The sequence below is a fragment of the Dicentrarchus labrax genome, unplaced genomic scaffold, assembly GCF_905237075.1.
Source record: "Dicentrarchus labrax unplaced genomic scaffold, dlabrax2021, whole genome shotgun sequence".
NCBI classification, from domain to species: domain Eukaryota; kingdom Metazoa; phylum Chordata; class Actinopteri; family Moronidae; genus Dicentrarchus; species Dicentrarchus labrax.
Window position 1 is genome coordinate 15,829,170 of NW_026136706.1, and position 16,465 is coordinate 15,845,634.

Below are 16,465 nucleotides of genomic sequence, written 5' to 3' on the forward strand. Positions count from 1 at the left end.
ATTCAGTCCTATCAGCCAGGGTCATCTTTCAGCCACATATATTATGTTGCTCATGTACATTTGTTTAAGCAGCAATACATATTCTGTATATTATTTATTCTTCATTTAAAATATACTGATGCTGTTATTGTGTATATATACTGTTATTTTTTTTACAGGCAGAGTAATTTCTTTAAATTGCTGGGCTCTGTAGTTTGTAGCAAATGTTACTCAAACAAGAATAAATAGTGCAGCTGTTTGGGACTATTTTCAGTGGTGGATTAGTAGACATTTGGTGCTCTAGTGAGTATGTATGGCAGCAGGCTGTATGTGGGACTGAACCAAAATAAACTACAGTGTCCATGTTCATGGTGATGATGGAAGATGTCACCCACAGCATTGAGGTGTTTTAATAGTTTTAACAATGGAGGTCGATGGCACAGAGTAATTGACTATAGCTTTGGCTGCAGTCAATATTTGTTCATGAGATCAATTCATTGTCGGTTTCGGTCTTTTCGCTGTTGTTTCCAGGCACAGCTGGAAGCTGTTTACAGGAAAAAATCTTTGATATAACCACAACCTCCCCCACACAAAACAGCTGACAGGCACAGTTAGAGAGTAGCTGCTGTACATAGTGGGGCATTTAGCAGCTTAAGAGCCAGATATTTCCCTTAGGACTTGGTAAAGACCAAAAACAGAGCTAAAGGAGAGCCACCAAACATGACTCCAAAAGAAAGATAATGTATCTGCTCAATCTATATAAATGAGCAGCTGTTTGCTAACATGTTGTGTTCACATCTGCTGCCTCCAAGTGGCCCAAAGAAATGTGCTAATGCAGGTTTTAATGCACAATTTGATGTAGATTTTTATTATGGCAAATCAGATGACTCATTAATCACTTAATTTCTCAGAGTAAGGTTTAATAAATTAAACTGATCATGCACAAGTTGTGTACAAAAACATTACAATAAAAAATTAAATTCACAAATAATGCTGTTTATAACACAATAAAAATGTTAAGGTCAGGCAAATGCACCAGTTTGTACGCATTAACAGGAAAGGCTCATTCAACTAATTCAGGTTACATAAAAACAGTTGAGGAGATAAAAAAATACAGCATCATAAAAATTACCCCAGAAAAATCAGTAGCTTATTTTTACATCCAGCTATACAATGTTTCACAGAAAAAAAAACTGCGCAGCAGGCAGCTGGGAATGTGGACTATAACTACCACAGAACAGACAAAAGCAAAATCACAGCGCTACACGATCTTAACACATGCTGGGTTACGACTACAAAGCAACAAAGACCTCGCACCATGCATGCTGGTCTGTCAGCTTCTGAAAATCCCCCGACAAAAATGGGGAGACATGGAGTAAAGTTCATCGTCCACACCCGAAACAGGGGAGGACAGAAGGTAGGTAAGTACTAGTCCATATGCAGGGCAATTTAAAAAATGTATCAATCAATGTAATACAAACAGTCATTCAAGTCTTTACACATACGAATGATTAGATAGCTGTTCTATAAAAGTCCTGATCTGTGTTTAGAAGAGCACATCTTCATTTTTAATGAGCACCTCCACCACCTGTCTCTGGTAGCGGATGTCATTGAGTGCTGTCATGGCATCCAGGTTTGGTGCGCGCATGAGGGTGGGTCCGAAAATGATGGCAAGGTTTTCTGCGTTCATCAGGTTGAATTTCTCATTCTGTGTCACCCTGGAAATATATTATAATGTTAGAAACACAGACTGATTCTGGAAATAAACAAAGATTTATAATAATCACTGGGGTGAGGAACATTGTGTTTTAATAAAGCAAGACCCTCATCAGTGTTACTAATGGTTTCTTTGGACCTTTCCCTTGACTGAAGAGAAAATGCCTCAAAGTAACAATATCCCTAAGTAATGTGACACTATTGACTGGCACAGTTAATTTATCAATCAATAACTTAGAATTTTACATAGTATACTCCAGATTAAACTTTAATATATCAACCCAGTAATGATTTTCACATTCAACAACATCAAACAATAAAATGTGCCAAAATGATGGCAAACATAAAAAAGTGATAGCTCCTGTTCACTTTTTGCTTTATTTTTGGACCACAAGCTCCCAAAGTCACTTTATGTGACGCTTCTTTCTTTTCTTTTCACACATTTTATTTTACTGTAGTTCTGCTGCAGACTAAAGTGAAGGTGTTAGGAGCTATTGTAACTCTCTGGAGAGACAACAATGAATCACTAACTGCTCTCCCTTCATAAATAAAAAAAGAATATGATTATGCCACTTTTCTAAAACACTTCCCTCCTTATAATTAAATCCTTGCAGGGTTTGTCTGGATTGCTCACCTTTTTAAGTGCGCCATGAGGTACTTTAAAGTTTCATTGTGTGATGGCGGCAGCAGAGCTAGAGCCTCGCGGAAAGCTTCCAGTTTCTTCTCTGCGTCTGTGAGCTCTGAAGAGAAACAGAGAGGAGTGCTGCTGTTAGAGGGGATACACTCTCTGACCTCAGAGAGGACACAAGCAGGAATCAATGTAGTGATTTCTTGTGGGGTAATAAAAGTCATTAGTCCCTGAGAGGAAGTCTGAGGCTGCTTGAGATAGCTAATGCAAATGAACACAGTGAATGTGTTCTTGACTGTGTGGTTGTGTTTAGCTAATTAGGGGAGTTGGAGTTGAACACGTATTCAGGACTTAGGGTCAGTGTTGAGTATTGAAAATGATTGCCTGATTCTGAGAAGTCAGGTGTTCGAGGCTGCATTTTTATAGTTCTGCTTCTACCGAGTAAGATTACTTATGAATGTTTTCCTTTTCTCCAATAACAACCATAAAATCAATTTAAGAGAAGTTTTAAATAACAGCAACGGACTGTGGTTGTGCTGGCAGCAGTACATAAAGTGAAAAGAACATACAACAAAGTGTAGTTCAATACAGCAACTCCACAAACTATAGCCTCAAGACTATAGACAATATGCATATTAATACTTATGAACTCATCAAAACTCCATTAAATACAAGTGTTTCTGTTATTTTGTCCACCCTCTTTAGGCCAGTATACTACATTTTCCACATGAACCAAAGTGACCACGTGAAGCAAAGGACTTAAAGCTTAACAGTGATGTTAGCAGCAGCTGAAACAGGTGTGTTTCTGACTAAATTGTCTTGCTGTGACTTACTTGCAGCCTCGATGAACCTTGGGTAAGCATCGTATGAGATGACAGGAACAGGCAAATCCCTCAGGTACAGTTTCAGTGCACCTGTAATGATATTGATGTCTTCATAGGCATTCCCTGAGATGTCTGTCTTCTCGCCATCTGTGAGGAAGTGTGATGGAATAAGGGAGACAAGAAGAGAAGAGTTTTTCACACTGTAAAAATGTCTGACATCAGCACCTTCACATCACTGTGTGAATTGAGGAATAAAGAGATTCTGTTACTCTGGGTGGGGGAAAAAAACCTCTTCTCTCGCTCTGTTTTTTGCAAAGTAGCTGCTATCATCCGCCTGGCCTGTTTTATTCTGACTTTCCCTCAGTTATGCATGCTTTCCAGAGAGGCCATGGCCTACTTGCGCTGGCAGACTGAACATCACAGTGCTGTGAGCTGGAATGACACTCTGTCATGGATGATCTCCCACATGCGGATCTAGCTAAGAGTTGAGCCCACCGCTGCAGGGTTTTTCTTATAGTTAAAATTCACACTGCACTGGGCCAAGACAGGCTCATTCTCACTAAGTCTACTACTGAATCCCAACACAGCTATGTTTAAGACAGTGAGAGTACATCCATGGTTTGTGTCCCATGAGAGCCCCCCCCCTCCCCTCACTGTCTGTCCACACTGTGAAACCCTGCGTGAGAGGGACGTGTCAGGATAGGATCTGCACTCCCAGATGGACAGTAATCCTTCACAAATGTGTCACTTTCTCATTAATCTGAGATGTTCTGCGTGTCTTACGTAAACATATGAAAGCATGCGATGTCGATCATCATGTTGATAGCTGGCAGAAATCTTTAAAACAGTGACCACATGCAGAACCATAGGAGCACACACCTTTGTCAAACGCCATCTTGACTTCTTCCACTGCATCGCTGAATCCAGATATTCTGTAGAGGCCTTCAGACTTGAGTCCTTGAGGAACAAACATGAAATAAACAACCTTTCAGACATCGTCAGGCCTGTCATGAGTAATGCAGAATAATTCACCTGCATGTATCGCCTTGGGTAATTTAGGAAATGCCTCTTAAATATGCATAAGGAATTAAGGATAAAATGTCCACAATGTCACACAATGGAACAACATGGGCAGATGCAAATTGTTTTTTGCCTCACTGGGCAAAATAATAAAGACATAAATCAAACTTAGCTACACACACTTATTAGAGGGCAGACAATGAGGGAGCAATGAGTTTCCTACATAGTTGAATGATTTAACTGAGATGCAATCAAATAAGGCAGCAGGAAACAGAGTAATGTATTCCTCATTACACATTTACAATTACCAGCACACCCATCACTCCTCTCAGTCATCCCCTGGCCCCAAAACTCTAACTCTGTTTGTAATGCAATCAGACAAAGGAGTGTATTTTGTTTTTTCTGATTTTTTTATCAACTAAAAATGTTAAACATGAATTTTGTTCAAGAAATTAAATTTAATATTATTGCAATTTCACAGTGACTTTACATTTTACTGAGGTGACCTGATATGAGCTTGATTGATTGTCTTAGAATAATTCCTAAATGTCTTTATGAAGGCAAAAAAAAAAAAAAAAAAAAGTGGTGAAGGTTTGGAAGTTAATTAATTAATTAAATTTAACCACTACTGAATATTTTATATTAACAGCTTTGAAATACTTCATCTATCATCAATCATGTATCTGAATGTAGCTTGTATCCCCCCTTTTTGACATTTCCAGATGGTCATTCATTTCCAAAGTTTGATATTAATAATTACATTTTAGGTTTCACAGATTATCCAATATTCAGACTGCAGATTGATGTTTTTGGATCTAAAATTTGAGTCAGGTAAAAAGAAAATCTATTTTCTTATATTGGAACCAAATTAAAATTCATTCAGACCAGCAGGGATAATAATTTGAGTAATTATATAATCATATAGTCATATAGCAGAATTTGTGAACCTGTTTAAAACAGCAGGAAATTACTCTGAAAATCTAATACTTGAAATACCTCTAGATTGTTATGAATAGACTGATATTTGATTAATATAAATTAAGTATTCAGTGACTATTAAGTCAATTAAGTGTTCGGTTGCTTATAAGATTTGAATTATTCCAGCCATTCTTTGCTTCCATTGTTCTTCCTCTTCAGTTTGCAGCATTTCAGCTAAAATACTTCATTGTAAAGCAAATCAAAGTCTAGTTTTACAGCCTTTAAAAAATTAATTCAATTAGTATTTAAACTAAACTGCATTTATCACATTTACATCTTGGTAGGAAGATACTCTTAGAGCTATACATTTGAAATACACAGACACAAACACACGTCCTAACCTCTGGACTCGATCTCTCGTATGCACATGTCCACCACCATAGGTCGCGCTGTATTATAAGCGTTCACCAGGGTCGTGAGGTCACAGCTGTAGACTTTACGGATGTGTCTCAGGTCTGGCTTGCAGTCGTTGGGTACCAGAGACGAGCATTGTTTGTGGACATTCAAACCACAATCTACACGCAGAGAGATAGAGAGATAGAGAGATAGAGAGATAGAGAGAGACATACAGCAGGTTTAGTTCATGAATATCTGAAGCTTTTTAGTTTTTATTTTTCACCATAAAATCTGTCAGGCAAAGTCAGCTGATTTTTTTCTTGTATTTTCTGAGCTGAGCGCTATTATGTAGATTCACATTCAACATCAGGTTCATTTGGATTTGGTTGGATGGTTTCATGTGTGTGTTTTGGCTTGCTGAAGAGTGTTAATTCCCTTGATCAATATTTGCCCCCTGAATGTCACAATACCACCGGAGAGCTCCTCTCTCTCCACCACACATGGCATTGGAGTCACCTTGAGCACTGGATAAATCCAAAGTCACCTCTAGAGGGCCATTTATTTATTATAAACAGCAAAATAAAATAAAGATAAACCACCAAGACAGGACATTAATCTCTGAAATATTAGTGCGTATCTTTTTTAAATTTCTATGAAAACATGTCTTAGTGCAGCCAAAATGCATTTGATAATAATTAAATGTGGGGTAATTCTCTTTTTGGTGTTTTTTTCCCTCTCCTATATGATATATTCACATGTAGAGTGGGCCTCACTGGGTGTTCAAATAGCATATTAGTCATGATGTCAGTGTAAGTATCCCACATTGCGTTTAGTCTTCAGTCACAGCGGACGGGGCCAGAGGCACAGCTGTTTCAGGGCAGGATTCACCTTGTCTGGAACAGAGGAGCCCATGGAGAGCAGATGCAGGGAGAGAGAGAAAGACTGCAGCTCTGCTTTGTAACAGAGACGCATGGAGGGAATTAAAGGAACACTGAAAACGCTGTGGCCTGGAGGAGGGATAGTCAGCTCTGCTGCTGCTGCTGCGTGCTCCATTCTTTTCCAAATCCAAGCTCACACACAATGGCTGTGGAAGCAGCAATTGAGGCGCTGCGGGCTACACTAGACCTAGTTTCCCAGACTAAAATGGGGCAGCTCTTCAAGCTCTTAGATCTTTTGAGCAGTCTCCAAGTTCTGAAAGGGTTTTCTTTCTTTTTTTTTTTTTTGAGAAATGCTTTGTGCTTTTTGATTGCAAAAACAAAAAAATATATTTTGATCCCTCAGAAGAATTGTTACTTTTTAATTTTAAATTAAAAATACCTCTGAAAGCCAAGAATCTATGCTTCTGGAGGACCTCAGACAATATTTAGATTAATATGGGTCCCTGGAGAAATTCATGCAGCCTGCATTTATATGCATTGATGCAGAAATGTAATTACCTTAAGAGATTATTCTCTTAAGGATATGAGACAGGCAGTATAATAGAGGAGGGCCTGTCATCAGACACAAGTCTGCAGAGCTCCTGTTGTCCATGTGAGCACACTGATGGCCCCTGGGTCCCAGGTGGGGCGGGTGAGGGTGAGGCAGGGGCCCCAGGGACACCAGGAGCCAGGGGATGCTGCTTTACTGCACCGTCAAATCTGTCTCTGTTGCTATGGGGAAGAGGCTGCAGCTCGGTTTTGGCTAAAGGGCTCTCAGAAGAGGTTTAATGGTGGCTGGCTGCTAATTTCTAATCAGCACATTATCACCGAGTCTACAAGCAGAGTTACCAGTTAAAACCGGTCCCTTCCTGACTGGAACTGAAGACAAAAAGCACCACTTGTATTTGTTAGACTGTTTGGTTCTTCTACCAAGTATTTAAGTTAAATAGGGCTTGAGCTGCTTGACCTAGCTCTTTGGTTGAAGCCGCTGAATTTTAATGTGTGTGGAAACAGAGCTCCTTCCCCACGCTCTGAGCTCTGCTCCTCATTAAAGAGACATGCCAGCTTTGTTTTCCTTCATGGGCATGATGGGATGAGGCTGGGGGGCGTACTCTGATGAGGAAATGTGGCACAACAAGCACAAGCAGAGGCTGGCTTCCTGGCATTCAGCCAAAAACAGTTCACACGTACAAAAAGAAAAGGGGGTGGGAGAAAATTTTTTGGTATGCAAATTTGAGCATCATGTGAGACTTTTCTGCCCTAGATTCTGGTGGCTGTGGTCGAGACTGAAGGAATGGCAGTATAAGAATTGATAAAGATTGGCTCCAAACATATGTGCCTTCCTTTCAGTTGTTGTCAGCTTTCAAAATCAAGACATTAATAATTAATGTCCAAGCTCCCACAGATTTGTGTGACATACTTTGTTTCATCAATAAAACATCAAAGACACACATCAGAGTGTATTATCGCACTATTCTGGGATGTGAAACGAATTCTAGCAACAGCTGCAGCGAAATAGAAATCTCATCAGGGTCTTTGACAAGTACAGAACCACTGACCTCACAATAACAGGTCTGAACATGTGTATCCTACAGCTAAAGGAAAATTCATAAAGGACTGAAAATTACTGGATTTTGTTTTTTAAATATGCTCACACTGTGAATGACACAGTGATGAAAAATACAAAAAACTGAGCATTAAATACTATTTCTGTCAGGCTACTGATGCTTGTTTACTTATAGTTCATGCATTCAAATTGTCGGAGTGGTAACACAGACCTTTGTTGTTGTAATACTGTCAACAAGATTTGAAGAACAGCTAAAAAAAACCCCACCAAAACCTAGTTGTTATTTCGAATACAATAAATTTTTGCCTGCCATTCTTCAAAACTCATTCTTCTGCTTGTTTGAACCAATTACCCTATTCACAATCCAGTGAGGAGAAAAGTAGGTCAGAAATAAGGTTGTAACGTAGTGTAAAGTGTATATTACATCATAGCTATAGAGCCCCCCATTTTACTCTATTATACAACCCCTAATCCATAAACTACAGTTGGGATTTTAGATTAAAACTCAATAATCCTCCAGATGCACTAAAAACCAAGTAACCCATATACAGTAGTGCTCACTTTATACACCATGAACGTAATCAGAGGACGCTGTGAAGTGATAAAGCTGTTTATGTAAGACTGTGTTAATGTAGCCTGAAGAACAAGATGTACCTGCACATTTGACCCCCTGAGCCATCAGTCCCCACATGAAGCTGGCACAGTGTTCACACCAGTGAGGCCCCCGAAAGGTGTGGACCTACAACAGAGAAGAAGACAGTGACAGATATTAGTGATGAAGTGCAATGGCGAGACAGAGAAAGAACAGCGGGGAGTTGCAGCCATAGACACCCCACATCTCCTTCTTTAGCCAGCCGAGATGTAGCTGCTGCCATCCTGAATGAGGCAGGAGAGGAGGATTATCTGTAGGTGGAGGAGGATTGTTGTTCAAACAGACCCTCAGACTGACAATATTGAGGTGGGTGCAGCGGTGACTTGGTGCGGGGGAGGCTTTGCCATCATGGCACAGCAGGTTTTGACACTTCACCAGAGGGCAGGTGCAAGTTGTCAGGGAAATTTTGCTATGGAAACAGTAGAAGGCCACCTTTCTCTTGTAGGAAATGGGAGCCCCCACGCTCCACTAGGTAACAACAGACCAGCCAATCAGAGAGGCCTCTGGGAGCAAAAACAAGCCACAACTCTCCCTGTTTTCCTTGCATCCAGTCAGTAGCAGATACAGCAGGCACAGTGTTTTGGTGAAGAATAGCTGGTTTCATGATCGTGATCATTGTTTTAAAAAATATGAACCGAAGAAGTTCTTTAACAGTCAGCCATCATCAATGGTTATCCCAATCACCTGGAGTGATGTCATCTCACAGTTCTTTAGGAGTCTTTTCATGTTTACAGTTTAACATGTATCTAATCAATTTGTGCCGTTATCGACTTATATGATGATATCCGTCTTTGCTTTGTAGGTGATACATACTGATGATTCCTGTTTATAGGCAATAAAAAGGTTTAAATGCAGGTGATGAATGATGTAACTGTCAGAGCCAATATGTGTTGGTACACTAATACAATAAAATACTCTTCTTCTCCTAAATTATACATTATCCTTTAGCTGCAGGAGCTTTCAGTACAAGAACTATACACTCCTAAAATGCTGAAACATAACATTCAGCTGTACAGAGAACATAGCAGCAGAAAGATATTGGTAAGCATCAGCAGTTTGAAAGCCTTGAAGGTAATATTTCACCTGCTGCTCTCCATCCCATTCACTAGCTAAATTAGGAGTGTGAGTTGGAGCCAAACAGGGATACACTCCTCTACTGTTTCCCCTCTCCATTGGCCTAATCTCTCCATCTGGTGCTCAAACTAACAGCAGTGCTCCACAGACCACCCAACAGATTTTCTTTTGATAAAGGCTCACTGGACAGACCAAAACAGCCCTGTTTTTCATCCCCTCTCTCCCACTCTGTAACACTCCCCCCCTTCTTCTCCTCCCATCTCCCACAAGGGAAGCATGAGAAGCAGCCCTCTGGCCACACATGATGAAATCAAAGCAACATTTTGGAAGTGAAACAGCTGACAAGAGTTCTTTAAGTTGATTCGAGTCTCACCTTGAAGTTGTGGACTTTCTCTGATTTTGGTGTCCGGTCGCTCTCCTTCAGTGTGGCTCTGCGGACCAGTGAGGTGAGCTGTGAATAGGCGAATAGTTTAAGTGGCTGCCAGAAAGTGGCTGGAGGTTTCTGTGGCCCCATCCTCATCCCCAGAGCTGCCGCCAGAATATCCTCCTGATTGGCCTCTCCTCGCTTGGCCTTTTGCACCAGGGACTTCTCTTCCTTGTGAACCTCGTAGGACTCTCTAGATGGCATTCTGGTGCTACAGTCTCCCAAACCAGATCAAGCAACAAACTCAGTGGAAAAAGTCCCAAAAAATGAAGGGTTCAGAGCAAGTCTATATCAAATGATATTACTTGCATTGTCCCAATTAAATAGAGACATCACAGACAACAAATTGCAAATTTAAAGTATCAAAAAAAAAATCTTTAAAAAGAGTCGAAAGGAAAAAAAACACTGTGGTCCCTATTAAATCCTCTCACAGCAGTGACAGTAGATCAAGTGGAGCCTCTGTGATAGGAGTGCCAGGTTTTTATACAAAAGAGGTGCAGCCCTGGGTGCTCATGTGGTTCTCTGGGAACGTGTATGCAGATGAGCTGAGTGGTTGCACTAATCCTCTCCTCCCTGTGCAGAGCTGATATTCTCCTTGGAACAGAGACAGCACACTGTTGTGTATGGATGCTTTCAGGGCGGGCAGAGCGAGGGGGAGGAGTACAGGGGCGGACCCTGTAGTAGTCACAGCAGATTAAATGGATCCCACCAGCCAATCCCAGCATGGATACACAGGCTTTATAGTAGCCACCACCCCGCCCCCACACAACCATCTCCATCAGATAGCCAAGCAGGGGAGCCTCGGATGAAATGAGAGTGGGATGATAATGAGCAATGAATGAGTCATGCATCAAGAGTGGGCTGCTGCCTGCAGAACTTGCGACAGCAGTGGGCCGTTAGAGAGGGGCTATTTTCAAAATCATGTTGCCACAGAAACTGGTCATGACTCAAAAAGCAAAGACACAAAAGCACAAAGCACGCAAGCAAAATATGACATCACTGATATTAATGCACACTTTAAAACAAAGTGATACTCAAGCTTTCAAACAAAGAACAGACATTTCCTATTCAACATTTGGCATTTGGACTAAAAAAATAAGAGAAAAACATTAACAATTTATAAAGAATAAACAGAAATATAAAGCAACTCCTGAACAAATAGTTCTGTTTCATTGTTTATAATAATCCAACAATCCATCCACACAGTGATAAGACGGCTCTGAAATTTCCATTTTTACATATTTATGCACCAAAACAGATAAAAAATAATAAAATCTCATGCCAGTGATCTGCTTGAGAAGACTCCCCATTTTGTTTTTTTAATTTCATGTCTTTTACATATTATGTGAAACACATTGAATTGCCTTTAGTTATGATGCTATGCTTAATGCTACATACATAAACTTGCCTTGCCATAGAAATAAATGTAAACATCACCCCAAATAAATCTTAAAATAAATTCTAAATGTTGTGTTTTGTATCAGTATTCACTGTTGCATCTTCTTACATTATGAAAACATACATAATATAGAATTAAACAACACGTCTGAAAGCTGGGAGGCTTTTCTTCCTCTGCAGTCTTTGTCTGAATGTTCATTTCCTTGAGGTTTATACTGATGCAAGCGCTGTGTGTTGTGTCTATGCAAATTACGTATCAAATATAGCATCATGATAGCGATGTGGGAGAAAGGATCCGCAACCTGCTTCTGTAATTCACACTGCAAGTCAAATGTGATTATGCGCCCACGTCTCAGAGTCTGAAGTCAGACACTGTTAAAGTGCAACACTCTCACCTCTTAGAGGACAGCTGGAGAGGAAGTGACTGTACAGACTCTCCTTCAGAAATCAATGAGGACCGGTATAGCTCTTGCTGCCCCCACCGCAGCAGATAGGTATCAAAAATGAGAGTATGAACAGTGAAGGGGGGCAGAAATGGGGCTTTGAAGATCAGTGTACTTATGTAGAATGGCATCCCGAACTGTGGTGTCTGGCAGGGTACGGATCACAATATGAAGGACGTGAAACAGAGGACTTCCAGTGCAGCTCTGTTCTCTCATGCTCAGGGAAAAGTCTCTGCTCAGGAGGGTACCTGAGAGTGGTACAGATAAAAGACAGTAAGAGCCTTTTATAAGCGTCGGTTCATCCTCTCAGACCCTGAGCACTTTAGAGAGTTTTGCAGCGTAATTGCGTTGCCTGCTGTTAAGTGCAGAACAAGTGTCTGACTCCCAGGATGTGGTTTGCTTTGAACACAGCTCTAATTGACACTGATTGATTTGCTTGTTTCCCAAACATGTCCAGAAATGGGACTCTTGAGGATGGATGTGTACAGTACAGTATCTTTTACATCTCTGTGAAGTCCATCTGTGTCCAACCCAGACATGAAAGCTTATCTGAATGTGTGGATCCAGCCACAGCTAGGATTGAAACAGTGATTCAATCTCACAACAATTTGATTGTGATTTGACCCAGAAACACAACTTTCTCATTCTTTGTTTAAACTTTATTTCCTCCCTCCCTCCCACTCTCTTGTAAGCCATTAAGCTGTTGAAGATATGCTGACGATTTCTGCGGGGTAGGAAGGTTGTTACATAAGGAAATGTTCCTCTAATGCACTGCTGACCCAGCACCGACATAAAGACCCATTAAGAGAACAGCAATGTTTTGCTCTCATGATCTGATTGTGAACTCTCATGGCTATGATTTCCATCTCAGTCTCTCATATGACACCCTTTGCTTGAGATGAATAAATAGCAGTTATCCAGATCTACACTTCATATTTCTTAGCCAAAGCAAATGCCATAATAAAGAGATGCACTTTAAGTGACGCACAGCACTAAAAGGCTTCGAATTAATGTAAAAGTCTGCTGATCCACCAACTACATCCTTAAGTAAAGCTGAAAATCATAAAGTTACATAATGTTATATAACCGGAAACTACAGCACGATGACGATAGTGAGAGCCAGGATGTTATTATGGTCCAAGAATAGAGAGGACTGATCTCAGAACTAGCTTTCAGTAGAACTACATGCCATTAAACTTGTGAAGTGACCACAATCAATTTGAATCTTGTCATGCATTGTAGGTCTTCACACTGTGACAAGAGTGCCTTATTTTCTATCCATTTAAATTAAGCAAATAACACCTAAAGTAAAAACTGGATATAAGAGGACAATGTGAATCACAGACACAGAAAGGGTGCATGCTTTCAGGCACCACTACCCGGGAAATACCACATATGCATAAGATGCAGCTCAAATCGTTGCCTTTTCTGCTGGGCTTGCAAGAAACCTGGGACAAATTACACCATATTTTACCGGGACAAATAGATTACCTGCATGTGGCTGGAACAGTCTGTGCTCTGACAGTGATGTATGGTAGGCTGCTATCACGGTTCGCTATTCACACAGCAAGGTCAGAAAATACACAAGACGCTCTCTTTACAATGCATAGGCACAATATAGTGAGAGGTTATAATCACAGCTGCATAAACTAGGGATTTATCCTAGTCTGTGATATATGTAAATATATTGCAATGGTTAAATCTGTCTCTAAAAAAAATCAGTCTGCTCTCTAAACCAGTCCTGATAGATGCATGCATTGTACAGTCGCCCTTAACAGTAACAGCATAGTCTGGAAATGTCATAAACACAGAGCTGAACATAACAGTGATTCAGTGCTTCAGTGACGTTGAAGCAAATCAGTGCTGTCACGCTTCACGCTCACCATGAGCAACACAACCTTTACAGAGAACCTTTAAAATGTGTATTATTTTACAAGTGGAAGAAAGAAATGAAATAAAGCAGTGTCTGAACTGGACCAGAAAAGGTGCCAGTGCTATATTTTAGCTCAACCCTAAACACAACATGACCTTTTCCTTTTTAAAAAGTACATTTTCTGGGCTGTTTTCTTTTAGGCATGCTCACCAGAGGTGGCGTTAAACGTGTGGATAAAAATCAGAAGTGCCGGTAATGTTAAATTCATCCCCCACTGCTCCCCAAAAACACAACAGTCCTGAAGATAATCGTCTAAAATATAGGGATCACTTCACATAGTTTTATTGTGAAATAATGGATGTATCACACCCAAAACTAACCTCACATCTACAGGCAGTCAAGTACAAATGCTCCCATTAATTTGGCCTTGGGAAACTATTTGGTTACCACAAAGGCATCTGCTTTGGAATCACCTATTTGATAAAGAACGACTGTATTATATGGAATGACAAATGGTTGTGAAGAATAATTAAAAGGCTTGAGTGGCTCTTTATCTCTGTGTGGTTCTGCAAAGAGCAGTTTCCCCCAACAACAGTCTGAATACCAGTGTTTAGAGCATGATGAATGACTCATTGTGCCTGAGCTATTTTGGCAACAGGGTGATGATAACAGGGTAGGATGATTTAGTTAATGCCTGAAATATTCAGTCAGTCTTTAGGTGTTTTAACAGAATAGCAAAGGAATGCTATAGAAGTCTAAAGAGATTGGGGTCATTTGCTTTTACAGCTGCAAAGCATTTCACATGTATTCTTAAAGAAATAGTTCAACATTTTGAATCAGAGTCTGAATCTCATAACTGTGTGTAATGCTGTGTTTATGTCATATTGGACGGATGGTAATATCCCCATCTTTACAGCTTCCAAGCATTCATTGTTGAGCAACTCAAGATGGTTGTATGATGTATGAGTTTTAGTGGTGTAAGGGTTAAAAATTGGCTACTATGCATTGACAATATAGCACTATATCCATTAAATTTAGGTATAATAACCTTCAAACTGTGAGGCATCGACGTTTGTTTCATTTTTCAGGCACTTGTGCAGAGTCAGATATATATCCAAACGTTCAGAGTTTCCCAGTCTTATGATTTAGATACTATTTACAAATTGAGATTGGAATCAATATTCTCATCTCACTATCAGAAGTAGTCCTAAAATGTAGAACTGTTCCTTAAACATAAAGATCTGAGGGAGTCATAAAAAAAATGTACTTGATAAAATCTCCCACTAGGTGCCTGAGACTTTCTGTGCTCAGATACAGCTCATGTCACCACCCCCGACATCTTCTTAATATTACCAATAAATACAAATATCAATAAAACAACTACTGAAGTTGAACTAACTTCAGAAACACATTCTTCAGAAAACTGAAGAAAATAAAAGATTTTCATGTTATTGACTGCTTCATGTTATCCAGATACCAGCAAATAAGCATGTGAAGGTACTAATGCTTTATAAAAGCTCCCTGTGTGAGCATCTAGCATGGAGAGTGCAGAACATCAAACGCTGGTCTCATAACCATCGATGGATAGAGCAGCTATATCTGCTATGTATTTTTTTCACTCTTATATAACTGTACCTTACTCCTCCGCATCCCCCAGAGAGAATAAGTCCCTGCAGCTCCCTGAAGGACAGCGAGGTTTCATGATCAGTTCTTACGCAATCAATTTCCCTCTCAATAACAGGAACCAGGTCAGAGGTCCTTAATGCACAAAGGAACATTTACACTTTCTAAAAACATCAAGATTATTAGCTATGTGTGCAGCAGGGACCTCGTCCACATACATTTTGTGTAATTTTGTTTTGATAAAGCTTTATTTTACAGGTCTGTAAAATCATTTCTTATGATGTTTTATGGAAATGTTCATGTCATTTGGCACTATATATTTTATAGATAAAATAGAGACCAATTAATTAATTCAAATGAATTACAAAGCTAGAGAGACCAAAAGGCCAGCATTAATTTCAACATGTATGCAGAATGAAGCTTCCAATAATAAATCAAAGATGAATAATTATTTACTTGAGTTTAAATGTAGCAGTTCTTGGAAGGACTGAACTGTTTTTAAACTCAACACAACTAAAATAACATCCTCGGACCCCTTTGTCTTTATCTGCCCTACAATTAGAGAACCAGATTACATCGATCTTTCCAGGAAACCACCAAGAATTCATTAGGACATTATAAAGAAATAACCGACTCATATTTTCATTGTTCAGGCTTAGTCCCAATTAATAGAAATGCTAGAGAATAAAATAAAATTTTAAACAACAGTGTTCTTCTGACATTGCATCAGTTTGGGAAAGACTCTTTCCTGTATTAACATAACAATGCCTCTATACCAAATACAAATGAAGCCAACATGGAAGTAACACAAGTTCCTCGTATGGGGTTTGTATACCGGTTTAAATTATATCGAGGCTTAAAGTTAATCCTAATTAAGGGCATGACCACATGAGGCTGTTTTCACTAACCAGGATTCATTCAGTCCACCTGAGCTCAACCAACACATCGCGTCTTTGTCTGGTTTTGGATTAGCCGGTGTGGAGCCAAGACTGCCAAGATGGCAACAGCCAAAG

The 16,465-nt window shown here is 39.9% G+C and overlaps 1 protein-coding gene across 1 annotated transcript; it reads right to left on the reverse strand.

Moving 5' to 3' along the window:
- Positions 1-878: 878 nt before the first annotated feature.
- On the reverse strand, positions 879-10,731 carry chn1 (chimerin 1). Its single transcript, XM_051404708.1, has 7 exons — positions 10,065-10,731; positions 8,620-8,704; positions 5,487-5,660; positions 4,027-4,104; positions 3,157-3,294; positions 2,330-2,435; positions 879-1,697 (listed from the first exon to the last, which is right to left on the reverse strand). Exons 1-7 carry the CDS (start codon positions 10,317-10,319, stop codon positions 1,526-1,528), a joined length of 1,008 nt encoding a protein of 335 aa, XP_051260668.1. The 5' UTR covers positions 10,320-10,731; the 3' UTR covers positions 879-1,525.
- Positions 10,732-16,465: the final 5,734 nt, after the last annotated feature.

Bases quoted from the DNA above. Each gene is read 5' to 3' on its own strand.
- chn1 (XM_051404708.1), bottom strand. From the start codon at position 10,319: ATGCCATCTAGAGAGTCCTACGAGGTTCACAAGGAAGAGAAGTCCCTG. The intron at 8,705-10,064 runs GTGAGACTCGAA...TCTCTGTTGTAG, and splicing joins AGAAAGTCCACAACTTCAAG to GTCCACACCTTTCGGGGGCC. The intron at 4,105-5,486 runs GTTAGGACGTGT...TTGTTCCTCAAG, and splicing joins ACGAGAGATCGAGTCCAGAG to GACTCAAGTCTGAAGGCCTC.